Source organism: Artemia franciscana, chromosome 10, assembly GCF_032884065.1.
Source record: "Artemia franciscana chromosome 10, ASM3288406v1, whole genome shotgun sequence".
In the NCBI taxonomy this organism is placed as follows: Eukaryota; Metazoa; Arthropoda; class Branchiopoda; order Anostraca; family Artemiidae; genus Artemia; species Artemia franciscana.
In genome coordinates this window covers 45789665-45817257 of record NC_088872.1, presented here as the reverse complement: position 1 = coordinate 45817257, position 27593 = coordinate 45789665, and the positions used below count along the sequence as shown (strand labels likewise).

Sequence of the window (27593 nt, the reverse complement as noted above, 5' to 3'; positions counted from 1 at the left end):
TCGATCATTTTTTTTTCCGATACCAACCAGAAGAGATTGTGGAAAGGAGCATGGAAGTAACCCCGAAAAGAGCTTAAAAACGTAAACTGTGCACGGTAGACGTAACACGGCACCTAAACTGTGCAGCGAATCAAGGGAGAGATAGGCATATCCACTTCCCGTGGTTTTCAGTGCGTGCTTGCGGATTCAGTGAGGTTTTTCAGGTGTAATTTGAAAGTTGACTGCCAAATTATGCCACAATACTCGAGGTGAGGTTTCAGAGGTTCATTTTAAAGTAGATGAAGGATTTTCGAGGGAATACTTGCTTCACTTCCTTGATGATGCCAAGATGACGAGAGTATTTCAGTTTTAAAGGTTGTAGCGGTGTAGAAAGGAGAGATTTTCGTTCTGGAGTACTCATAGATACCTCCCAAAATCCGTTTCTGGTCGCCTGATCGTTACTCTAGAAGTCGTAATCCCATTTTTGGACGAAAAGTTCCAATCCTTGAAAAGAAAAGAACATGCGATTTGTCTTCATCTATTCCAGACTGGTTTTCATTTCTCTAGCTACTCTTGAAGTTTTCCATACCTGAATCTCAGAAAGCCATTATAGTATGAGCCTTAGAAGGTCATGGTAGGCCAAAGTGGCCTTTTATTTTCTTTTGTTTTATCCACTTGCTTTTGTTCTTTCATAAGAGATGCTAAAATTTTGTATATCTTGGTTTTATTTTTTTTAATTTTATCCCTTTTCTCGTTTAATTGGTTATGTCTTAGATTATATAGCTTTTGGCACTGAAGAGGTCTAATTTTATAGAAGCAAAATTTTCGTCTTGATTGTCATCTTTTCTTTTCTTTTTACTGGCCATAGACTCGATGTTTTGTTTCTCGGGATCGTTTTCTCTTTGTCTTGTTTATCGTCATTATTTCACGTTATTTATCGTCATTATAGTTGTTGTCATTATTTGAAGTGCCTTCACTGCAGTATATTTACACCACTGCAAGATCTGGAAATTTGTGCTCAGAGCATAATTCATTCACATCAACCTGAAATAACTTTGGTCATCACATCAATATCAACCTGACCAACTTTCACATGAACGTTGCACCTTTGGCACGTCTAACTCTATTTCTTCCTATGTATTATAACCTTACCCATTAGCACATATACATTGTATATGCGCTAATGGGTAAGGTAGGACTGGGATCATTCGATTGCCCCTCCTCTAACCGATCCCTCTGGCACGTCTAAGTCTATTTCTTCCTATGTACATAGATTGTGTTTATACATATGTATATATAATGTATGTACATTGTATATGTGCTAATGGGTAAAATAGGACGGATCATTCAACTGCCTCTCCTCTAACCGATCCCTCTAGCACGCCTAAGTCTATTTCTTCCTATGTGTATAGATTGTATGTATATACATTGTATATACGCTAATGGGTAAGGTAGGACAGGGATCATTCAACTGCTCCTCCTCTAACCGATCCCTTTGGTACGCCTAAGTCTATTTCTTCCGTTGTATATAGATTGTGTGTTTATACATATGTATGTACATTGTATATGTGCTAATGGGTAAAATAGGAGAGGGATCATTCAACTGCCTCTCCTCTAACCGATCCCTCTGGCACGCCTAAGTCTATTTATTCCTATGTGTAGAGATTGTATATATATACATTGTATATGCGCTAATGGGTAAGGTAGGACAGAGATCATTCGACTGCCCCTCCTCTAACCGATCCCTCTGGCACGCCTAAGTCTATTTCTTCCGTTGTATATAGATTGTGTGTTTATACATATGTATATACAATGTATGTACATTGTATATGTGCTAATGGGTAAAATAAGACAGGGATCATTCAACTGCCTCTCCTCTAACCGATCCCTCTGGCACGCCTAAGTCTATTTATTCCTATGTGTATAGATTGTATGTATATACATTGTATATGTGCTAATGGGTAAGGTAGGACAGGGATCATTCGACTTCCCCTCCTCTAACCGATCCCTCTGGCACGCCTAAGTCTATTTCTTCCGTTGTATATAGATTGTGTGTTTATACATATGTATATACAATGTATGTACGTTGTATATGTGCTAACGGGTAAAATAGGACGGGGATCATTCAACTGCCTCTCCTCTAACCGATCCCTCTGGCACGCCTAAGTCTATTTCTTCCTATGTGTATAGATTCTATGTAAATACATTGTATATGCGCTAATGAGTAAGGTAGGACAGGGATCATTCGACTGCCTTCCTATAACCGATCCCTCTGGCACGCCTAAGTCTATTTCTTCCGTTGTATATAGATTGTGTGTTTATACATATGTATATACAATGTATTTACATTGTGCTAATGGGTAAAATAGGACGGGGATCATTCAACTGCCTCTCCTCTAACCGATCCCTCTGGCACGCCTAAGTCTATTTCTTCCTATGTGTATAGATTGTATGTAAATACAGTGTATATGCGCTAATGGGTAATGTAGGACAGGGATCATTCGACTGCCCTCCTATAACCGATCCCTCTGGCACGCCTAAGTCTATTTCTTCCGTTGTATATAGATTGTATGTACATACATTGTATATGCGCTAATGGGTAAGGTAGGACTGGTATCGTTCGACAGCCCCTCCTCTAATTCCGATGTGTTCTAATTTACTTAGTAGAATTTCATGACTTATATTGTCGATCGCTTTTTAATATCAAGCGAAATTGTAGCTGCCACAGGTCCTAGATGGAGTGCTTTGTTGATAAATAAGTTGAATGACTTCTGTGCATTTTTGATTGAATTTGTTCATCAGAACTCAGGAAATGTCCTTTTATTTTATTTATTTTAAGAGGGACATTTTAAATAATCTTAGGTAAAATTCTACTGAATTCCTGAATCCCGAATATAAGTTTAGATTCGAAAATCCTGATCTTGTGTTAGAATGGACATTAACTACTAAATGAGAATTGATTTAGAGTAGGATTTGTAAAATGACTAAAGATGAGTATTAGTCTAAAGAGGAATAGAGATAGGACTACACCGCGTTCACTTTTCAAGCTCTATTGACCTCCTCCCCTAATAATTATTCTTGTTTTTTCTTATTTATATTGTATTAATTTTTATGGCCCTTGGTATTAACCAAGTGACATATAGCAATCGCCAATTCTGTCGGTCTGTCTGTCTGTCGGTCCCGGTTTTGCTACTTCAGGCACTTCCAGGTAAGCTAGGACGATGAAATTTGGCAAGCGTATCTGGGACCGGACCAGATTAATTTAGAAATAGTCGTTTTCCCGATTTGACCATCTGGCGGGGGAGTTGGGGCCGGTTAATTCGCAAAAAATAGAAAAATGAAGTATTTTTAACTTATGAGCGGGTGATTGGATCTTAATGAAATTTGATGTTTGGAATGATATTGTGTCTCAGAGCTGTTATTTTAAATCCCGACCGGATCTGATGACATTGGGGGGAGTTGGAGGGGGAAACCCAAAATCTTGGAAAACACTTAGAGTGGAGGGATCGGGATGAAACTTGATGGTAAAAATAAGCGCAAGTCCCAGATACATGATTGACATAATCGGAACTGATTCGATCTCTTTGGGGTAGTTGGGGGGGAGAGTAATTTTTAAAAATTAGAAAAAATGAGGTATTGTCAACTTACGAACGGGTGATCGGATCTCAATGAAATTTGATGTTTCGAAGGATATCGTGTCTTAGAGCTCTTATTTTAAATCCCGACCGGATCTGGTGACGGGGGCGGGGAGTTGGGAGGGGGAAACCTAAAACTTGGAAAACACTTAGAGTGGAGGGATCGGGATGAAACATGGTGGGAAAAATAAACACAAGTCCTAGATAGATGATTGACATAAACGGAACGGATCCGCTCTCTTTGGGGTAGTTGGGGGGGGGGGGGGGTATTTCTGAAAAATAAAAAAAAATGAGGTATTTTTAACTTACGAACGGGTGATCGGATCTCAATGAAATTTGATATTTAGAAGGATATCGTGGCTCAGAGCTCTTATTTTAAACCCGACCGGTTCTGGTGACATTGGGGGGATTTGGGAGGGGGAAACCTAAAACTTGGAAAACACTTAGAGTGGAGGGATCGGGATGAAACTTGGTGGGGAGAAAAAACACGAGTCCTAGATACATGCTTGACATAACTAGAACGGATCCGATCTCTTTGGGGTAGTTGGGGGGGGGTAATTCTAAAAAATTAGAAAAAATGAGGTATTTTTAACTTACGAACGGGTGATTGGATCTACATGAAATTTGATGTTTAGAAGGATATCGTATCTCAAAGCTCTTATTTTAAATCCTGACCGGATCTGGTAACATTGGGGGAAGTTTGGGGTGGGGAAACCTAAAATGATGGAAAACGCTTAGATTGGAGGGATTGGGATGAAACTTGGTTGGAAAAATTAGCAGAAGTCTTGCATACGTGATTTACATAATTGGAACGGATCCGCTCAATTGCGGGGAGGGGGGGGGGGGGTAATTCTGAAAAATAAGAAAAAATGACGTATTTTTAACTTACGAAGGAGTGATCGGATCTTCATGAAACTTCATATTTAGAAGGACCATATTTAACTCAGATATCTTATTTTAAATCTCACCGGATCAAGCGTAATGGGGGGGGGGCTCAGATATCTTATTTTAAATCTCAACCGGATCAAGCTTAATTGGGAGGGGGCAGTTGGGGGGACCGGAAATCTTAGAAAATACTTAAAGCGGTGAGATCAGGATGAAACTGGATGGGAAGAATAGAAACCTGTCTAAGATACGTGACTGACATAACTGGACCTGATCTGCTCTCTTTGGTGGAATTGGGGGGGAGGGTAATTTTGAAAATTGAGGTATTTGTAACTTACGAAAGGGTGACCAGATCTTAATGAAATTTGATATTTAGAAGGATCTTGTTCTTTAATGTTCTAATTTCAAATTCCGACCAGATCCTGTGACATTCGGGGGAGTTGGAGGGGGAAACCGGAATTCTTGGAAAACATGAAAATTGGGGTATTTATATCTTAAATCCCGACCAGATCTTTTGACATTGGGGGGAGTTGGAGGGGTAAATCTTGGAAAAACACTTGGAGTGGAGGAATCGGGATGAAGCCTGGTGGATAGAATAAACAAATGTCCTTGATACTTGATTGACAGAATCGTACTGGATTCGCTCTCTTTGGGGGAGTTGGGGGGAGGGGTTCAGTGATTTGGCGAGTTTGGTGCTTCTGGACGTGCTAGGGCGATGAAAATTGGTAGGCGTGTCAGGGAGCTGCACAATTTGACTTGATAAAGTCGTTTCCCAGATTCGACCATCTGGGGGGCAAAAGGGAGAGGAAAAATTAGAAAAAATTAGGTATTTATAACTTACGAGTTGGTGATCGGATCTTAATGAATTTTGATATTTAGAAGGACTTTGTGACTCAGATCTCTTATTTTAAATCTTGACCGGCATTAAGCCTCTTATTTTCCTTTTTAAATCAATCTATTGATTCATAGAATTTTGTTAGAGCTCATACCATATGATCTCTTGGCTCTTAGCTCTTCTCGCCTCGTCACAAGTGCCATATGAGCTCTTAGCTCTTGTTCATATCTCCAGTCAGAAAAAATATAAACAATGGGAGGGTGGAACCATAATTTTGAAAAGGTGGCATTGCTCTATACGCGATGTGTGTACTTGACGATTGTAATATACCTACTTCCACTGTTAATGCTTACCTTGACCCAGTTCAGTTTGAGGATTAAATAAAAAAAACAAGTTTTTTTTAACTGAAAGTAAGGAGCGACATTAAAACTTAAAACGACCAGAAATTACTTCGTATATGAAAGAGGCTGCTTTCTCATCAACGCCCCGCTCTTTACGCTAAAGTTTGACTCTTTCTCTCAATTCTTCTTTTTAAAACAGTAAAAAACTTTAGCGTAAAGAGCGGGGCGTTGATGAGAAAGCAGCCTCTTTCATATACGAAGTAATTTCTGGTCGTTTTAAGTTTTAATGTCGCTCCTTACTTTCAGTAAAAAAACTTTTTTTTTTTATTTAATTTCTGAACGTTTTTGAATCAATGCATGTTTTGATTTTGGCTCTCCGCAGAGGAATAATTAAAACAAAATTTGCATTTTTTTTTTTTTTTTTGACTAAATGGCTTTCTCATACTTTTGATCAAATGATTTTGAGAAAAAAAGAGCGGGGGAGGAAGCCTAGTTGCCCTCCGATTTTTTGGTTAGTTAAAAAGGAAACTAGAATTTTTAATTTTTTACGAATATTTTTATTAGTAAAAGATTTTTATTAGTAAAGATTATTAGTGAAACTTTTGTATTCTCATATTTTTATAACATATATGAGGGGGCTCGCCCCCTTGTCAGATCCTCGCTCTTTACACTAAAGCTTAAATTTTGTCCCAATTCATTAAGAATGACCCCAGAATCACAACAGCTGTAGAATAAATAGTTGAAATTACTAAAAATACTTTAGTGTAAAGAGCGAGGTATTAGGAGGAGGTGAGCCCCTCAAATAGGTAATAATTTCTGTTCGTTTTAAGTTTTAATGCTGCTCCTTACTTCCAGCTGAAAGAACTTTTTCATATTTATTTTTTCATTGTTTTTTTTTTTAATAATGCTAGTAAATTCTGCGCTCCCTTCATGGAGATTTTCTTTCCCCATGACAAATTATCAATGGAAAGTTCCCCCAGCATATCCCCCTCTTCTCAACCCCTCCCCCAACCAAAAAAATCCTCCTGAAAACGCCTGTACACTTCCCAATAACCATTGCTATATGTAAGCACTGGTCAAAGTTTGTAACTTGTTGCCCCTCCCACGGGGACTGTGGGGGAGTAAGTTGTCCCCAAAGACATAGTTATAAGGTTCTTCGACTACGCTGAATAAAATGGCTATCTCAGAATTTTGATCCGTTGACTTTGGGAAAATAATTAGCGTGGGAGGGGGCCTAGGTGCCCTCCAATTTTTTTGGTCACTTAAAAAGGGCACTAGAACTTTTCATTTCCGTTAGAATGAGCCCTCTTGCAACATTCTAGGACAACTGGGTCGATACGATCACCCCTGGGAAAAAAAACAAAAAAAAACAAGAAAACAAAAAAACAAATAAACACGCATCCGTGATCTGCCTTCTGGCAAAAAATACAAAATTCCACATTTTTTTAGATAGGAGCTTGAAACATCTACAGTAGGGTTCTCTGATACGCTGAATCTGTCAAGATTCGTCAAGATTCTATGACTTCTAGGGGGCGTTTCCCCCTATTTTCTAAAATTACGCAAATTTTCTCAGGCTCGTAACTTTTGATGGGTAAGACTAAACTTGATGAAACTTATATATTCAAAATCAGCATTAAAATGCGATTCTTTTGATGTAGGTATTGGTATCCAAATTCCATTTTTTAGAGTTTTGGTTACTATTGACCCGGGTCGCTCCTTACTACAGTTCGTTACCACGAACTGTTTGACAAAATACAAACAATAAAGAACAATCTAAGTGGAGAAGACAAAGAAAATACTGTTTTGATTCTTTATAAGAATATTTTTTTTTAGCAAAACTTGGACATAAAAAAGATTCAGCAATTTTTTTTCTTCCAGTGTTTTCTAAAACAAAAAAAGGCCTCTTGATTTGAATGCTACAAATTTTGAAGGTAATGCGGCACTATAGCTTATTCAACAACCAACCATTTTTAAACAAACAACCATTGACTAATTAGTTGACTACAAATTTTGAAGGTAATGCGGCACTATAGCTTATTCAACAACCAACCATTTTTAAACAAACAACCATTGACTAATTAGTTTTGCAAATAGAACAAACCCCGTGAAATTCAATATTCTTCAAGTATCTGAAATAAAAGTGAGTAAAATGAAAAGAATAAAAAAGAAAAGGGCAAATGAGTACATAAGATACTAAAAAATTTAGGGTTTGATAATTAGTCATTCTATAGTTGTAAATCCGGACGTTTAGCTTTGTCATTTGGTGTGTGTTATGGCTAAATAAACTTCAAGTATAGAAAAATAGAACTGAAAGACTGAATAATTAAACTGAAAGTTAGAAATAATAGAACTAAAAAATGGAACTGAACCTTATCTAATAGAGCTTAACCTTTTCTAATATATTTCTTAATATTTCTTAGTTTTCCAAGTAATTTACAGTTTAATAGACTAAGCGCTTTTATGATTAAGTTAGATGCTACGTGCGTAATATGGAAGTAAATTTTAGGCTGTTTAACTTCAATTGATATTTCCTGGGAATCATCTAAAAAAAGGCCTAAAATTCCTTGTTTTGCTTTTAGTCCCATTGTCGTTATCGCATTGACATCCTAGATTGTCCAAAGTGAGCTAGATTTTTAAAAATATATTTTAAACATCGAAAAAAATACTCCCTTCTCCCCTGTATATATGGAAAATTGTTTTTTCTGTAACTTCATTGAACCACAATAAAAAAAAATAAACGTTGTCCCTAGTTGTGTTTTTATTGATTTATTTATTTTATTTTTCACCAACACGATACATAAAGTAAATATGGTGGAGTAAGGATAAATATAAACAAGAGCTAAGAGCTCATATGGCACTTGTGACGAGGCAAGAAGAGCTAAGAGCCAAGAGATCATATGGTATGAGCTCTAAAACAATTCTATGAATCAATGCATTGATTTAAAAAGGAAAATAAGAGGCTTAATGCCGGTCAGGATTTGAAATAAGAGCTCTGAGTCACGATGCCCTTCTAAATATCAAAATTCATTAAGATCCGATCACCCACTCGTAGGTTATAAATACCTCATTTTTTCTAATTTTCCTCTCCCTTTAGACCCCCAGATGGTCGAATCTGGGAAAACGACTTTATCAAGTCAAATTGTGCAGCTCCCTGACACGCCTACCAATTTTCATCGTCCTAGCACGTCCAGAAGCACCAAACTCGCCAAATCACTGAACTCCTCCCCGCAACTCCCCCAAAGAGAGCGAATGAACTTTAAAGCACAAGATCCTTCTAAATATCAAATTTCATTAAGATCTGGTCACCCTTTCGTAAGTTACAAATACCTCAATTTTCAAAATTACCCCCCCACCCCAATTCCACCAAAGAGAGCGAATCCTGTACGATTCTGTCAATCACGTATCAAGGACATTTGTATATTCTATCCACCAAGATTCATCCCAATTCCTCCACTCCAAGTGTTTTTCCAAGATTTCCCCCTCCAACTCCCCCCAATGTCAAAAGATCTGGTCGGGATTTGACATAAGAGCTCTGAGACATGAATTCCTTCTAAAAATCAAATTTCATTAAGATCCGATCATCTATTCGTAAGATGAAAATACCTCAATTTTCACGTTTTCCAAGAATTCCGGTTTCCCCCTCCAACTCCCCCCAATGTCACAGGATCTGGTCGGAATTTAAAATTAGAACTTTAAAACACAAGATCCTTCTAAATTTCAAATTTCATTAAGATCTGGTCACCCTTTCGTAAGTTACAAATACCTCAATTTTCAAAATTACCCCCCCCCCCCCAATTCCACCAAAGAGAGCAGATCCGGTCCGGTTATGTCAGTCACGTATCTTAGACAGGTTTCTATTCTCCCCATCCAGTTTCATCCTGATCTCATCGCTTAAGTATTTTCTAAGATTTCCGGTCCCCTCAACTTCCCCCCCCCCAATTACGCTTCATCCGGTTGAAATTTAAAATAAGAGATCTGAGTTATGAGGTCCTTCTAAATATGAAGTTTCATAAAGATCCGATCACTCCTTCGTAAGTTAGAAATACGTCATTTTTTCTTATTTTTCAGAATTAACCCCCTCCCCCCCCCAATAAATCGGATCCGTTCCAATTATGTAAATAACGTATGTAAGACTTCTGCTTATTTTTCCCACCATGGTTCATCCCGATCCCTCCAATCTAAGCGTTTTCCGTGATTTTAGGTTCCCCCACCCCAAACTTCCCCCAATGTCGCCAGATCCGGTCAGGATTTAAAATAAGAGCTTTGAGATACGATATCCTTCTAAATATCAAATTTCATTGATCTCCGATCACCCGTTCGTAAGTTAAAAATACCTCATTTTTTCTAATTTTTCAGAATTAAGCCCTCCCCCAACTACCCCAAAGAGAGCGGTTCCGTTCCGGTTATGTCAATCATGTATCTAGGACTTGTGCATATTTTTCCCACCAAGTTTCATCCCGATCCCTCCAATCTAAGTGTTTTCCAGGTTTTAGGTTTCCCCTTCCCAACTCCCCCCCCCCCAATGTCACCAGATTCGGTTGGGATTTAAAATAAGAGCTCTGAGACACGATATCCTTCTAAATATCAAATTTCATTGAGATCAGATCACCCGTTCGTAAGTTAAAAATACCTCATTTTTTCTAATTATTCAGAAATAACCCCCCCCCCCCAACTACTCCAAAGAGAGCGGATCCGTTCCGTTTATGTCAATCATATATCTAGGACTTGTGTTTATTTTTCCCACCAAGTTTCATCCCGATCCCTCCACTCTAAGTGTTTTCCAAGTTTTAGGTTTCCCCCTCCCAACTCCCCCCCAGTGTCACCAGATCCGGTCGGGATTTAAAATAAGAGCTCTAAGACACGATATCCTTCTAAACATCAAATTTCATTGAGATCCGATCACCCGTTCGTAAGTTAAAAATACCTCATTTTTTCTAATTTTTCAGAATTACCCCCCCCCCCAACTACCCCAAAGAGAGCAGATCCGTTCCGATTATGTCAATCATGTATCTGGGACTTGTGCTTATTTTTCCCATCAAGTTTCATCCCGATCCCTCCACTCTGGAGTGTTTTCCAAGATTTTAGGTTTCTCCCCTCCAACTCCCCCCAATGTCATCAGAACCCGTCGGGATTTGAAATAAGAGCTCTGAGACAGAATATCATTCCAAACATCAAGTTTCATTAAGATCCCATCACCCGCTCATAAGTTAAAAATACTTCATTTTTCTATTTTTTCCGAATTAACCGGCCCCCCAATTTCCTCCCCCCCCCCCCTCAGATGGTCAAATTGGGAATACGACTATTTTTAATTCAATCTGGTCCGGTCCCTGATACGCTTGCCAAATTTCATCGTCCTGGCTTACCTGGAAGTGCCTAAAGTAGCAAAACCGGGGCCGACAGACAGACCGACAGAATTTGCGATTGCTATATGTCACTTGGTTAATACCAAGCGCCATAAAAAAAACACACAAAGAGCAAACAAATAAACACACAAAGTCAACGAAAACAAGAGCTAAGAGCTCATATGGCACTTGTGACGAGGCGAGAAGAGCTAAGAGCCAAGAGATCATATGGTATGAGCTCTAACAAAATTCTATGAATCAATAGATTGATTTAAAAAGGAAAATAAGAGGCTTAATGCCGGTCAGGATTTAAAATAAGAGCTCTGAGTCACGATGTCCTTCTAAATATCAAAATTCATTAAGATCCGATCACCCATTCGTAAGTTATAAATACCTAATTTTTTCTAATTTTTCCTCTCCCTTTAGCCCCCCAGATGGTCGAATCTGGGAAAACGACTTTATCAAGTCAAATTGTGCAGCTCCCTGACACGCCTACCAATTTTCATCGTCCTAGCACATCCAGAAGCACCAAACTCGCCAAATCACTGAACCCCTCCCCCCAACTCCCCCAAAGAGAGCGAATCCAGTACGATTCTGTCAATCACGTATCAAGGACATTATTTTTATTCTATCCACCAAGCTTCATCTCAATTCCTCCACTCCAAGTGTTTTTCCAAGATTTCCCCCTCCAACTCCCCCCAATGTCAAAAGATCTGGTCGGGATTTGAAATAAGAGCTCTGTGACATGAATTCCTTCTAAAAATCAAATTTCATTAAGATCCGATCATCTATTCGTAAGATAAAAATACCCCAATTTTCACGTTTTCCAAGAATTCCGGTTTCCCCCTCCAACTCCCCCCCAATGTCACAGGATCTGGTCGGAATTTAAAATTAGAACTTTAAAGCACAAGATCCTTCTAAATATCAAATTTCATTAAGATCTGGTCACCCTTTCAACCTCAATTTTCAAAATTACCCCCCCCCCCCCAATTCCACCAAAGAGAGCAGATCCGGTCCGGTTATGTCAGTAAAGTATCTTAGACAGGTTTCTATTCTTCCCATCCAGTTTCATCCTGATCTCACCGCTTTAAGTATTTTCTAAGGTTTCCGGTCCCCCCAACTGCCCCCCTCCTATTACGCTTGATCCGGTTGAGATTTAAAATAAGAGATCTGAGTTACGAGGTCCTTCTAAATATGAAGTTTCATGAAGATGAAAGTCATGACCGACAGAATTTGCGATTGCTATATGTCACTTGGTTAATACCAAGTGCCATAAAAAACGGATAAGACGGTGGTGAGGGGGATTAGGCAGTGCAATAGCACTGCCGAATGAAAGGACGATGTTGGAACAATGTATTATTATTTATTTATTCCTTTTATTTTTGCTTTTACACCAGGACACTTTGTGTAGCTGCTAGAAAACAAAATTTTTGGTAAAAAAAAAAACAAAAAAAAACTGAAGTTAGAGAAAGTATGTTAAGGTAATTGACAAAATCAGCAGATTATTCATGATGGATAGGGGTAAAAATATGAACAATTTTGGTTTAGGATACCATTTTTCATCTTTCAACGGACATAAATAATTAGCAAAATTACTTATAAATTACAAGCTTTATATGTTACAGTTTTTTTCAAAGTTGAGGAGCTGCTAGAAAACCAATTTTTGGTAAAAACAAAAAAAAAAAAAAGAAAGAAAAAACTGAAGTTAGAGAAAGTATGTTAGAGAGACAGGATTTTTTAGATGACTTAGAATTTGCATGGGAAAAGTTAATAGATTCGCCGTAAGATACTATTTTTCAACTTTCAACCGGAACAGGCTGCTCTAGAAGAACCTCTACATAATTGTTAAAATTGCTTATAAATTACAAGCTTTGTATATTACTTCAGTTTTTCTAAAGTTGAGGAGCTGCGAAAAAAACCAATATCTGGTAAAAAAAAAAAAAAAAAACATATCTGAAGTTAGAGAGAGTATGTTAGGGTAATCGACAAAATCTGCAGATTTTTCATGGGAGGAGATAGGTAAAAATATGAACAATTTCAGCTTAGGATATCATTTTTCAACAGGGATACATAAATGACAAAATTATTTATGAATTATAAGCTTTATATGTCACTTCAATTTTTTAAAGTTGAGGAGCTGCTAGATAACCGATTTTTGGTAAAAAACCATAACTGAAATTAGAGAAAGTATGTTAAGGTAATCGGCGAAATCATCAGATTTTGTATCGGAGGAGTGGGGTAAAAATATGAACAGTTTCAGTTTAGGAAATCGTTTTTCATCTTTCAGCAGGCGTACATTCAATTGGCAAAATTATTTACAAATAACAAGTTTTATATCTTACTTTATTTTTTTAAGGTTGAGGAGGTGCTAGAAAACCGATTTTTGAAAAAAAAAAAAAAACATGTCTGAAGTTAGAGAAAGTATGGTAAGGTAATCGACAAAATCCGCAGATTTTTCATTGGAAGAGAGGGGTAAAAATATGAACAATTTCAGTTTAGGATACGATTTTTCACCTTCAACGGGATTGATTGAAAAATTTATTTATAAATTACAAGCTTTATATGTTGCTTCTGTTTTTTTAAAGTTGAGGAGATGGTAAAAAACCGATTTTTAGGTAAAAAAAAAAATAGCTTAGAGAAAGTATGTTAAGGTAATCGGCAAAATTAGCAGAATTTTCGTCGGAGGAGTGGGGTAAAAATATGAACAGTGTCAGTTTAGAATATCATTTTTCATCTTTGAACAGGAAGAGAGTTCTTAAGAAGAATCTCCAAGACTCTCCCCCCGTCTCTGTGAAGGGGTGTGATATTACAAAACAATGTATTTTAGGATATTGGAAACAATAGACACAAACCAAATTATAAAGCAATAAATAAGAAGTATCTAAAGTAGTCTAAGTCACCTTCATAATAAGCGTTTTAACCTTAACTTCGTCAATTCATTTTACCAAGGATTCAATTTTCGCAAAGTTAAGATCTACAAAATCATTTTTGGCTAAGTCATACGGACTCTATTGTTATAGAAGATGAATAGGTTAAAAGTGAATCGTTTTAGTGCCTCATTAGTCAATGAGTATTATCATGGTCTCCTGGGAGAAGTTTTCGAACAATGTAGCTAAAAAAAAACCTGATGATCAACATTTGTCAACACAATGAGCAATCTGCTCAAAGAATTTTACATAGAGGGTAAGCATTTGAAAATGTCATTGGAATCTGCTTTGCCAGATGAAGTTTGTTTATATTTTATTTATTCTACTTAATTTTGTGAAGCTGTAATCCTAATGCAGATTTTGATGATTCAGCAGTACAAAGGATATAAGATATTGCAAAGATTTGTATCTGATCGAGATTGGTAAAAACAGCGTCGACAAGGTTAAGGAAAACATACTTTTGTGATTTGGACAATTGTTGTTTGATATATTGTTGCTTTTATTCACACTCGCATTTCGTCTGCTTTGTTATCACCAGAGAAAATAGCGATAATCAAAGTTTAAAAGAGGAAAAAAGGCTAAAAATTTTTTTAAAATTGACAAAAGCATCAAGCGTGGGTGATACTTCAGCTGAGAAAATCAGGTTTAAATTGTCAACAAATAAACCGTAACATCTTCTATTATAAAAGGGATCTGTGCGCTGAACTTGGTATAAACATTTTAGATTGTTTTACGTGGTGAGGTGTGGAAATCAAGTGTTTACAAGGGTTTTTCTTAGGGGTGGGGGACAATAATAAAATAACAACTTTTATTTGAAAGTTTTGAAGGTACTTGTCGGTTATTGGAAACACATTCAAGAATTACGCTTAGGATACATTTCAGAAAACTAGTTTTATGGCTACAAAGCAAGTGATGGATAATACAATGCATTGGACTTACACAGGATGCATTGGACTTGTATAATTTGGGCTATATATTCGCACATTACGGGGGGGGGGTAGGTTAGGTTACGTTAGGTTGGATTAGGTGAGGTTTCTATAGTGTTGTTTCTAAAGTATTATTTTATCATTATGTTTTGTTATTTTTCATTAGGATTAACCTAACTCAACTTTTTCGGTGTGTTTCCAATAATCGACAAGTAACAATTTGAATATGACGGGACGAAAATTTGGGAAAATTTTTGATATAGGGTGCTAAAGAAGAAATGTCTGGGTGTATATAAAAAAATTGTCTTGTGCTATGATTATGTATTTGTTTCTTATTTATTCAGTAAAATTCGCTCTATATCGTTCTGTCAATAAATAACTGAAGTGGCTAAACTGAGCCCTCCGTTAGTTGTAATGGATCCATAATAGAACAAATTTTCATGAAAAGGGCTAGTTTCAACTTAAGCCCAAATGTATGTGTTAAATGGTTTACAAGCTTATAACTGATAATATTGTTACTTGTTTTTCTTTTGTTTTACTTCATTTATTCTTTGTTTCAATTCGTTTTACTTCGTGTACTTTTTAATTTATTTTGTTGCTTGCTTTAATTTTTGTTTTACTTGTTTGCTTTAATACTAAAAGCAACTTTTAAAAATCCTAAAATCATACCTATATCATTTTTAAAAAAGCGCTTTGCTTTGCTCTACCCTCATCTTCCATCCTCTAATATGCAAATATATAGCCCAAGTTATATATTTCCCATATATTTTTTAGTTTCTTGATTTAGTTGACGTTGCTTCTTTGGTGTGAAATGTATTTGTACAAAAGAGCAACTTATGGCAAAATTCTCGATGTGCAGTTCACATTTCTTCTCAAAGGTCACTGTTGTCTCGGCGTACCCCCTCTCCATGGACAAATCCCCCATATTCCACCTGGATAATTTTGTCAGTTCGTTAGCAATGAAATTACAAGTTCTGCTCACCTGTTTCAAATCAGAGATAATGTTATAGTGATGCCTATAGTAAACAGCCTTAAGGGCTCAATATTTTTTTTCTCCCAAAGGCACTTCATATGGAAGAAGTGGTCTTATAAATTTTGGAGTATGCTCATTCAATTACAAATTAAAAGCTCTTGTGATTTAAGAATTGAAATTGATTGGAGGGTAACCAACCACCACTGTTTTTCCCCAAACGTATCCGATCAAAATTTTGAGCCAGCCCTTTTTTCAAAAATAGTCCAAAGATTAAATAACCATGCCTCCGGGGTTGACAACCCTCCTTCCATCCCCTGGAGCAAAGGCTGTAAGTTGTGCAAGTCGCCCATTGTTGAGATACAATGTTTTTATGGGAAGTATGGTACTTCCGTTCAATGGGACGTGTTCAATTGGAAATCTAAATTTCCATTGCCCTTTTTAAGATAATAAATGTAATTGGAGGGCAACCTCCCTCCTCACCCTTTTCCCTATTAATGCATCCGATCCAAATTTTGAGATTGCTGTTTTATTCAAAATAGTCAAAAAACAATGCATCCGGGGTTGAACCCCCCCCCCCTCCCCTCCGTAGTGCCCGCCGCAAGGGCTGTGAATTGCACAAGTCGCTCATGGTTAGAACATATAACCTAGGGAAATCAGTTTTACAATAAATATTTCTGAAATCATCGGAAACTGCAGCAAGCACATTATAACCTAAATGCAGGGACCTGACCTAACCTATCCTCACTCTCTGTCTACTTCTGCAGTACTAGTTGCAGTACTAGCAAGTACTAATTTGAGCCAATCTGTTTTTTCAGTAGGTTTTTACTCCATTTTCTTAGAGAAATGGAGAGTATTAATATTCTCTTGGGCTCAAATTAGTGCTGGCCAAATTTCGGAATCGTTTACAGCTCATTGTGAATAGGTCTTAACTGTCCTGTCTTCAGCATTTTCGGAGTTAAGTCTTTGGAGTCAGAATAGAGAATATTGCTTAGCCCACTGGAGTCGGGAAAAACTCCCCGAATCCAATAACTTTCCTGCAGGGGAGTAGCTCCAGTATTTTCATGGGGAGGGGGCAAGGGACTAACCCAACCTACTCACTCCCTGTCTACTTCTGCTCATACAATTTAAATAAATAAAAAGATTGTGGGTGTATCCAGCTTGTCAAAGAGTATATATAGAATCTTTTAATTAAGTTTTATTTTTAAGGTGAAGTTCAGGAGCTCTAAAATTAAATTGAAAAATAGTGGTTTCTGTAAGGACTAAAATTTGTTGAAAAAGTGCCTCCAGCATACAAATAGCAACCCATACTATGGATTCTTATAAAAAAAGAAAACTGAAAAGATTAAAAATCTTATTTTTTTTCCCATGAAAAGGACTATGTCAATAAAAAACGAACAGAAATTAATTTTAAAAACTTTTTTCCTCGAAACAAGTTTTTGCAAAGGAAAGTAAAGAGCTCCATTAAGCCAAGAATGAATAGAAATAAAGTCAAATAATCTTCCAAGCGTAAAACTACCACAAGTCACTATCAATGAATAAATGAAACTCAAAACGAACAGAAATTACAATAAATAGCTGAGTCAAACTCAAAACAAGCAAAAATTAACATGAGTAGGGCTGATCACCCCGATGCCTTCTCAAGACCAGAACATTATTTCCACGTTACTGAAAACAAAATACGTTTTAAATGTTTTCACTTTTCTTACTTTCAAAGAGAAAATTATCAAAACTTTACGGAATAAATATCAGTATATATCAATTAAACTGACGATCCACAGTCTTTTTTTTTTTTTTTTTTTTTTTTTTTTTTTTTGTCTTGGTAATCTTTCACGTCAAAAAAAGCTGCGAACTTAATTGTTAACAGATTTCGGCACCGCCCAATATATGATAATACTATATTTGCAAGCTATAAACTTTATACTATAAAGTGATTTAGAATCTTTGGGAAGCTGCTGAGGGGTGGCCAATGTTGGGTGGGATAATGAAAAAAAGTGTTCGTCAGTGTTGGTTTTAAGTGGTTTAGTATTGTGGCGAGTTTTTAGTTAATCGTAAACTTACATTGTTTGAATCCATTACGAAAGTAAAACAGTTCAGAATAGGGATGGAACCTTTTTATTGACAGTGAATAGATATAAAATTGTTTAACTGGATATTTCGAACACATTTACAGTGTTCATCATCAGCAGTAAAACAATAACCTCATTATCATCAGAAGTTATTTATTAAATCATTAATTAATGAATGGCACTTGCCAGGTTAAGTTAGCAATTAGAAGCAAGAAAATTAGACGGCAGTAGATTTTTGTTTTGTTTTCACACAAAGTTGCCAGAAGTAGTCTAGAACGTAGTGAATGGCCACATCCGAGATTTCGGAAATACGGTATTTTTGAACAAGGATAGTGACTTGTGAATTTGAAATGTATTTTCTTTCTTTTTTAATTGAAAACTTTACCGATAAATCAATTTGCTAAACTCTTCAAAATAATATGCAAGGCATATATAATTATGCTTTGTTTTTAGATTATTTTTTAATTAATTTTTCAGTTTCTTTTTTCTGATTTTGTCCTTGATTTTAGAGTTTGTGAAATTATCTCCGTCACGGTCTATGGATAGCGTTCTTGATGATCTTTGCAAAACCCCTTTGAAAAGGTAAGTTTCGAAAGAGATTTTGTAATCTTCGTTAATATTGTTTCGCTATTTTGTTTATTCAGACTATTGCTTGTCATCAAAGGTCCAAGTCAAGAGTGTCTTTGACGAGTTCGAATCCTCTGGTAAACGAACAACACTCTTCCTTTTTTCCTTTTCTTTTTTTCGTATTATTAAGATTGAGGAACAAGCGATGTTAGTCTCTAAAGCTTGTTTCTTGAATGTTTAGCTGGATTCTATACACAAGTTGAGGAAAAAAAATCACAAAATGTGCGTTTCCTAGCCCTTCAGAAACGGCGCTGAGTGAAAATGCCCTTTTTAAATGCATCACCAGATCTATCTCTCGGCTTGTGTATTCTATAAATAGAGGATATCCTGACATCAAATTACCAGGAATCTTAACAATCTTAATAGTTTTTTCCACCTGTCCTTAAAATTGTAACATTATGTGGCTTCTGTTGGAGTTTTAAAGATTCCGTCTCCGTCCCCAATAAATGAATATTGCCTATTCTTTTTTAATGGTATACCTTTCTGGATTTATGTTAGATTATTTTTAGCTTTTTCAAAACGATCACATAATAAGTAATCGAGGTAGCTGCGATCTAATAAAGGACGTACCTCGGCCAATAGACAAATGGGAAATTGAATACACATTGAGGAACAAAATCACTAGTGGTAGCTGCGAGCTAGTAAAGAACAAACCTCGGCCAATAGATAAATGTGACATTGAATACACGTTGAGGAGCAAAATCACTAAATCAAAGATCACTAGTGGTAGCAACAAGCTAGTTAAGTACTAACATCAGCCAATAGTAACACCCCAAAATTAGTTATTTTGATATCAAATTGGATCAAAATAAAAAGTACATCATTGAAATCGCTATGGCCAAAAACCTTGTTAAAAAATCATACAGTACCCAGGCTTGAACAACCAGGAAAATTCCTTTTTTCGCACGGGAAGCACGTATTTTTTCCGTTTTTCCTTCTTTACTGTGTATACGTCTAACTAACTTTCTGGTAATGTCTGGGTTTACGTTGAATAACGTCTAATGTTAGTATGCGTCTACTGGTAAGCGTGAAGCCGAATCTTTCAGAGCTAAGGGTTCTCGTAAAAGGAGATGCTACAAGAGTATTCTTTCTATAAACTATGTGTTTTAATATACAAAGCAAATATAAGACAAGCACTTGACTAGATTAAGAAAAGACGGGAACTAGCTTTAAGCCCGTTAGAACTCCATGTATAAATGGTTGCCAGGGTTCTTAGAAACAGATTCTACTTTCTGGTATTATAAACCTAGTTTTTGTGATACCCATTTCCACGAGACAAAAGCATCTTAAATTCCATAAACCCGCGTCCCACTTAGGCTTTTAGAATCCAATATAGATTGCAAGATAAAACCGACCTACAGTGCATAAAAATTACGTGGCTTGTTTCCCGCTCTAAGACTTACATTCGAAAGTTTACAACTGCTTATAGCTACAACCCAAGCTATAAAGGAAACTGCTATTTCTATTGCCTTTTATAATTAACAAAACACAATGTATTAAGTAAAAATTTTTTGACAAGCTGTAAAAAAGCTGTAAAAAAAAGGTATGAAAAGAAACCCAAAAAAAGAAAGTTCTTTTTTGAATTCTGTAACATCCACAATTCTGTTCTTCCAGATGGCTTAGTCCTGTGGTGGCGCAGTGGGTTTGACCTTAGCTTGGTAATACGGGACCCAGAGATCGAATCATGCTGCAGGAACGCACTGCAGGGACCTTAGTAGTCAAGAAGCGTCGTTAATCCGATACAACAACTTTTCTTCCAGATTAGATTTTAGAGGTTTGGAGTAAAAGTTGAATTGATCTAAATTTACTTGATAAGCCAGGACTGCATGCGGAAATGTGCCCTATTAAAACTAGAACAGTAGACGTGCTTGACGCAGATTAAACCACGGCTATAGTGAAGATAATTATCTTCACTTCATGACGATGATGATGATAAAGATTACATTCGGCACCATCCCTTTTTTTATAGGAACTTACAACTGGGGCTCGGTAAGAGATATACTAGATATAAACGGTTATCGTTTATTTTGGCTATTCTTCTGCAGCTAAATGATACTTAGTATCAGCAAAAACAGGTTCATTGACTGCCATCGGAAAATTCGTATACTTTGAACAGTGAAGGAGTTGATCAGCATAATTGGTGCTTGAAGTGTGACTGCAAAGTATTTTGCTATTTCTTGCTATTGTCACTAACTGTTGAAATGTCAAATTTGGACCCATTAAAATTGATTGTATATCAGTAGCTGGTTCTACTGTATTATCCAAATTCACAGCCATAGATTATCTCTCGGAATGAGTGCATGCTGACGTATCATCTACTGTGCGGCTTATATTTTACTCTCTTTGCTTGGTTACATCGGTGTTCAGAAACGATGTATCTAAGCTTGATTTTGTAGTAAAAGATATGTGCTTATCGTAAAAAAAAATTAAAAGAGTTTGCTAGTAATTACATATCACATATAGTAACATTTTAGTCGCTATGATATTAAACAAAAACTAAATATCATAGAAAATTTTGGGTGGCTATCATTGCTTTTCCAGCAGTTTGATGAAAGCAAAGCGTTGATATACTACCGCTGTCTGCACCCCGTCCCTCTGCCAAATCAACATTCTTCTACAAAGCACAATTTTTACCTCCTCTGGACTAAGTCCCACTCTCCAAACACTATTTTTTAGAACAGCAACGTGAGATACGTACTACGAATCATCATGTTTGTTAGGGTGAATCATCACGTTTCTCCCCTACTTTCATGTAAGCCTATAACATACGAATGTTCCTTACAAGTTGAGTTGGGTTTAAATGACGGAGGCTGCTCTGATGACCTGGGATGGTAATGGATCCCTGCACTGCCATATGCCCAGGTCTCCATCCCTATACTCCAAAGAGAAATCCTGCTTGCGCGGCCTCAAAATGGCGTAGAGGTGGACTTCTTGTGTGATCGTCTAATCTTATCCGCGTCTGCGAACAGCCATAGAGGGTACCCATGGCCTGGGGAACTTGGGTCAAACGTATTCCTTAGAAACATCCAATGAAGAAGTCCACGAAAAAGAGACTCACCGTTCTACGGTATTTCCGGCACCCGATGCGTCGGTGGATACGGCACCACCATCGAAAATTAACCGAGCCAACACTACCTTTAAGATCTATATTACGGCATTCCCGACAGGATATGTGTTGGGGGATTCGCCACCCTCTTCGAAAATTAAGCGATCCGACCCTATCCTGACCAAAGGACAATCCCTCAGTGTAGGGTGCTGGAACATATTCTCTATGAAATGCTCGACAACCCAGTGATTTATTGCTGGCGAAGCTTTTCGTTATAGACTTGACATTCTCTGTTTGACTGAGACATATATTAACGATGTCATCGGCTCTCGAGAAATGAGAACTCAAGACACTGAATCTCGCTCTCAGTTTCTCGCCTCAGGCTCCATGAAGGGTTCTGAACTCAGCGGAGTGAGCCTCCTCATCAGCCAAGAAGTCCCATGCTTATATCCTCTACAACTCACTAAACGCAACTCTACAGAAAGCTCCAAAGAGAGATGTCCTGCTCATCACTTGGGATGTCAACGCGAGAATAGACCCGAGAATGACCTCTGAAGAGACTGCAATTAGCCTCTTTGGCTTCAGAACAATATTCCACCGAGGTACCCGGCTGCTACAGTTTTCATTGCTGAACAATCTGACGATAGCGAACACTTGGCTTAGGCACAAACCTTCGTAATTACATGGAGGTACAGAGACGGAAGAGCAAGGGCTCAACATGATTATATCTTCATATCCAGACACTGGAAATTCACCATCTCAAATTGCTTGACCTACAGAGGGGCAAGTATTGGGTCTAAAAATGAGTCTAATCAGAGCCTCCTAAAGCTTTCGATGAGCTCTCGCCTGTCTATGAGGCAGGAAACAGAGCCACTCCGACGGCTAGGTATATCCAAGCTCAAGGACCTATATGTAAAGGAAGATTTTAGGATCCAAATGTCTAATCGCTTCTCTGCACTCGAGGTGGAAGAGTTCACGAGCATCGAAGACGAGTGGCAGATCTTTCATGATATAATTGAATTATCCACCGAAGCCACTCTAGGCCACCAAAAGCGGCAACGTAAGAGATAGATATCGCACAAAACGATGAAGCTGGTAGCTTCATTGAAGCTCCGAAGAAAATGCAACGATCGGCACGAAAGGATAAACAGCTCTTCTGTGGCAATATTGCTGACGAAATGGAAGATGTCGGTTCAAATTTTGACACCCGAGAGTTACACCAGCTTCTTAAAGATGCGAAAGGAGCTGAGAGAAAAGTTAACATAAAATCAGTACAGGATAAGAGTGGCGGACTCATTACTGTAAAAGACCAAGTGATAGACCGCTGGAAAGAATACCTTGAGAATCTATTAAACCCTCCTTTGATATCCCAAGTGCAGCCTCTCCTTGGACTAACACCCCTGGAGTTGACCGCCTATTGCTCCGTTAATATCTGATATAAAGAAGTTAAAAAGGCATAAAGCACCGGGACCCGATGCGATACCTGCAGAGCTCTTTATTGGAGGAGGTCATGTGCTTATAGAGAAGGCCCACGCCATAATCGTTAAGATCTGGAAAGAAGCACGATTCTCCCAAGAGTTGTGTGACTTAATAATCCAGCTCTTCTTCAAGAAGGGAAATGTCACCCAATGCAAAATTATATAATTTCCCTGGTGTGCATTGTATCTAAACTTTTATCTATGTTCCTCCTTAGCCGGCTTAGTCCCCACTGCAACACAAGAACCAGACACAACCAAGCTGTTTTCTGACCAGGAATGGGATGCGTTGACCAGCTATTTACGCTCAGGCAAATCTTTGAACACAGAGCAAAACACCAGTAGTTCACGATTTGGGGTGTGTATAGACTTCATAATGACATTTTACTTAGTCCTAAGAAGTGGCATCTGGGTGACTAACCGAAAACGGAGTTCCGGACAAGCTGGTGAGACTGATAAAAGCGTATTACAATAATACACGCCCAAAAATCCAGGGTAATTGAGAGATCTCCACGATGTTCCTCATAGAGCACTGTGTAAGACAGGGATGCGTTCTCTCAACCGTACCTTTCAACTTCGTCGCTAACTGGATAATGTCCAGGGCAATATCAGGCTTTTGTGACGCGCACGTTAGCCCTGATTTTAACCTAAGCAGTAGAGATTACCTAGACGACATTGGTCTCTTGTCTGGGACCATCACAGAAGCCCAGGAAATAATTATGTACGTGGCAATCACCGCCCAATCTATGGGTCTGAAATTCAGTATTCCAGCAAATCAGTAATTGAGGTGGTGGAAGAACTCAAGTAACTAGGATCCCTGATTTTCGGTGAAGGAAGCAGCTCGGACAAATTCCGAACTCGAATTGCACCCGTGGCAAAAGTGTTTGCTTAAATCAACTCTTGTTTGTGACGGAAGTGTTAAATCCAGCTGCAAACAAAGATCTGTATCTACGAGGCATTCGTCAGGTCGGGTCTCCTATGCGGACACAAGTCTGGGGTGCTGAAAGCATCAGAGGTGGATGATTTGAAATTCTTTCACCCTTCTTGCCTTCGGAGGATCCACGGTATCAGACTAACCGACAGAATGAGCAACGCATATCTCTGTCGATCTTGCTCCTAGGGGCTTGACATCGGGTCAGTTATTAAAAAAAGCCCTTTGCGCTGGAACAGGCACATCCAATGCCGACCACCTGAGGCACTGACCAAAAAAGCCCTCCACTGACAGCCTCTCACTGGCTGGAAGAAACGCCAAGGCGGACAGCGCAAAACATGGCTTGCTTGTGTCAAAGCTTACCTTGAACCCAAAGGGGGATTTTGATGCTTTGGCCAACGGTGGGACAAGAACTGGCTTGAAATCACGTGGGAATGGACCTGAGACCGTCAAAGATGGAGCTCAATCGTTGACGAACTATAGGATACCAAAAAAGGCTCGCAGTACAAGTAAATTTCTTTGGGTAAGGTAAAGAATACGGAATTGGAATCTACAGTCCCTATCGGCAGTACTAATCTCCGTTTCATGGGTAAGTGCAATGGGGGGTTGGGGCCAGCCATACCGGGCTTGTGTAAAACTTTCTATTTACCTTTCCCAGGTTTCTCCAGGTACCCATTTAGAACTGGATCGACTTTGCCTAAGCTTACTGAGTCATGCCTACTGACTCCCTTCCAAACCAAATAACCAGCGACACCAGGATCCGAACCCCCTGTCCTCACGGACTTCTTTACAGTGCATGTAAGAATTTCATTTCTTTTCGAGTCTTGCTCTCAAAATTCATATCTATAGAATAGCTAGATGGGTAATCTGTATATATTAGGAAACATTACGTTTCTTTTGAGTGATTGGAAAATAATAGTTTTTCTTGCAATTTTTCTGGCCGAACCGTTGCCATCCTGGGCTTTGGTTGATCATTGAAATTGTTCTGTTTAACCACCAAATATTTGAAAGAAAACTACAGAAGATATATGTGCTGAGTAAACAAATTGATAGTACTTTGTAATTTACAAAAAAAAAAGGAAAAAACAAGAGCTAAGAGCTCATATGGCACTTGTGACGAAGCGAGAAGAGCTAAGAGCCAAGAGATCATATGGTATGAGCTCTAACAAAATTCTATGAATCAATAGATTGATTTAAAAAGGAAAATAAGAGGCTTAATGCCGGTAAAGATTTAAAATAAGAGCTCTGAGCCACAAAGTCCTTCTAAATATCAAAATTCATTAAGATCCGATCACCCACTCGTAAGTTATAAATACCTAATTTTTTCTAATTTTTCCTCTCCCTTTTGCCCCCCAGATGGTCGAATCTGGGAAAACGACTTTATCAAGTCAAATTGTGCAGCTCCCTGACACGCCTACCAATTTTCATCGCCCTAGCACGTCCAGAAGCACCGAACTCGCCAAATCACTGAACCCCTCCCCCCAACTCCCCCAAAGAGAGCGAATCCAGTACGATTCTGTCAATCACGTATCAATGACATTTGTTTATTCTATCCACCAAGCTTCATCCCGATTCCTACATTCCAAGTGTTTTTCCAAGATTTCCCCCTCCAAATCCCCACAATGTCAAAAGATCTGGTCGGGATTTGAAATAAGAGCTCTGAGACATGAATTCCTTCTAAAAATCAAATTTTATTACGATCCGATCATCTATTCGTAAGATATAAATACTCCAATTTTCATGTTTTCCAAGAATTCCGGTTCCCCCCTCCAACTCCCCCGAATGTCACAGGATCTGGTCGGAATTTGAAATTAGAACTTTAAAGCACAAGATCCTTCTAAATATCAAATTTCATTAAGATCTGGTCACCCTTTCGTAAGTTACAAATACCTCAATTTTCAAAATTTTGAAAATTTTTCCCCCTCCAACTTTAGACACGATATCCTTCTAAAAATCAAATTTCATGGAGATCCAATCACCCGTTCGTAAGTTAAAAATACCTCATTTATTCTAATTTTTCAGAATTAACCCCCCCCCTCCCCAACTACCCCAAAGAGAGCGGATCCGTTCTGGTTATGTCAATCATGTATCTAGGACTCTGGTTTTTTTTTTCACCAAGTTTCATCCCGATCCCTCCACTCTAAGTGTTTTCCGATTTTTAGGTTTCTTCCTCCCAACTCCCCCCCCCCCCAATGTCACCAGATCCGGTCGAGTTTAAAATAAGAGCTCTGAGCCACGATATCCTTCTAAATGTCAAATTTCATTGAGATCCGATCACCCGTTCGTAAGTTAAAAATACCTCTTTTTTTTCAGAAATACCCCCCCCCCAACTACCCAAAAGAGAGCGGATCCGTTCCGTTTATGTCAATCATCTATCTAGGACTTGTGTTTATTTTTCCCACCATGTTTCATCCCGATCCCTCCACTCTAAGTGTTTTCCAAGTTTTAGGTTTCCCCCTCCCAACTCTCCGCCCCCATCACCAGATCCGGTCGGGATTTAAAATAAGAGCTCTAAGACACGATATCCTTCTAAACATCAAATTTCATTGAGATCCGATCACCCCTTCGTAAGTTGAAAATACCTCATTTTTCTAATTTTTAAGAATTACTCCCCCCCCCCAACTACCCCAAAGAGAGCAAATCAGTTCCGATTATGTCAATCATGTATCTGGGACTTGCGCTTATTTTTCCCATCAAGTTTCATCCCGATCCCTCTACTCTAAGTGTTTTCCAAGATTTTAGGTTTTCCCCCCTCCAACTCCCCCCAATGTCATCAGAACCAGTCGGGATTTAAAATAAGAGCTCTGAGACATAATATCATTCCAAACATCAAATTTTATTGAGATCCAATCACCCGCTCATAAGTTAAAAATACTTCATTTTTTCTAGTTTTTCCGAATTAACCGGCCCCCACTCCCCCCCCCCCCCCCCAGATGGTCAAATCGGGAAAACGATTATTTCTAATTTAATCTGGTCCGGTCCCTGATACGCTTGCCAAATTTCATCGTCCTAGCTTACCTGGAAGTGCCTAAAGTAGCAAAACCGGGACTTTAGGTTTTCCCCCTCCAACTCCCCCCATTTTTTTTTCTATAATTTAATCTTCTGGAGCGGGTCAAATGTTCCCCTTCCGTACAGTTAGTGCCACAGAATATAGGTCAGACAAACTCTGAACAGATGTTCGTTTATTTAATGACTCTACCCTCTCCCCTCAAAAATTAGAGATGTGTCATGAGAGTAAAATATTTATGGATGATACAAACTATTTGTGGTTGGACTAAAGGCCCATTTACAATGAGATTTACTAATATGGAGTGCTAGTCTAGCGCTAAATTGGACCAATTAGATTTTTCGTATGATTTTCTAACTGGGTGAAAAATCTAACAAAGATTCTTATTAGCTCAGAATAGTGCTAACCAAATCTTGGCATTAGCAAAATCTCATTTTGAATGGACCTTAACCGAGAAAAAATACAAAAAAAAATGCCCCATCCCTCGTAGATCAATAAAAAAATTTCATAATTGAAATCCAATTTATTGGATTTTCTTTGGTACCAGAATTAGCAAGTTAATATACCTACTTTAGACGCCTCTGGGCCCTGAAACTAG

At 38.1% G+C, this 27593-nt stretch overlaps 1 protein-coding gene across 1 annotated transcript in view; it reads left to right on the top strand.

Moving 5' to 3' along the window:
- LOC136032257 (maternal embryonic leucine zipper kinase-like) overlaps window positions 1-27593 on the top strand; it is a 126818-nt gene that overhangs the window by 34998 nt on the left and 64227 nt on the right. Inside the window, exon 10 of the mRNA XM_065712502.1 lies at window positions 18419-18491. Coding sequence (XP_065568574.1) covers window positions 18419-18491 — 73 coding nt within the window. The remainder of the gene's footprint in view (window positions 1-18418; window positions 18492-27593) is intronic.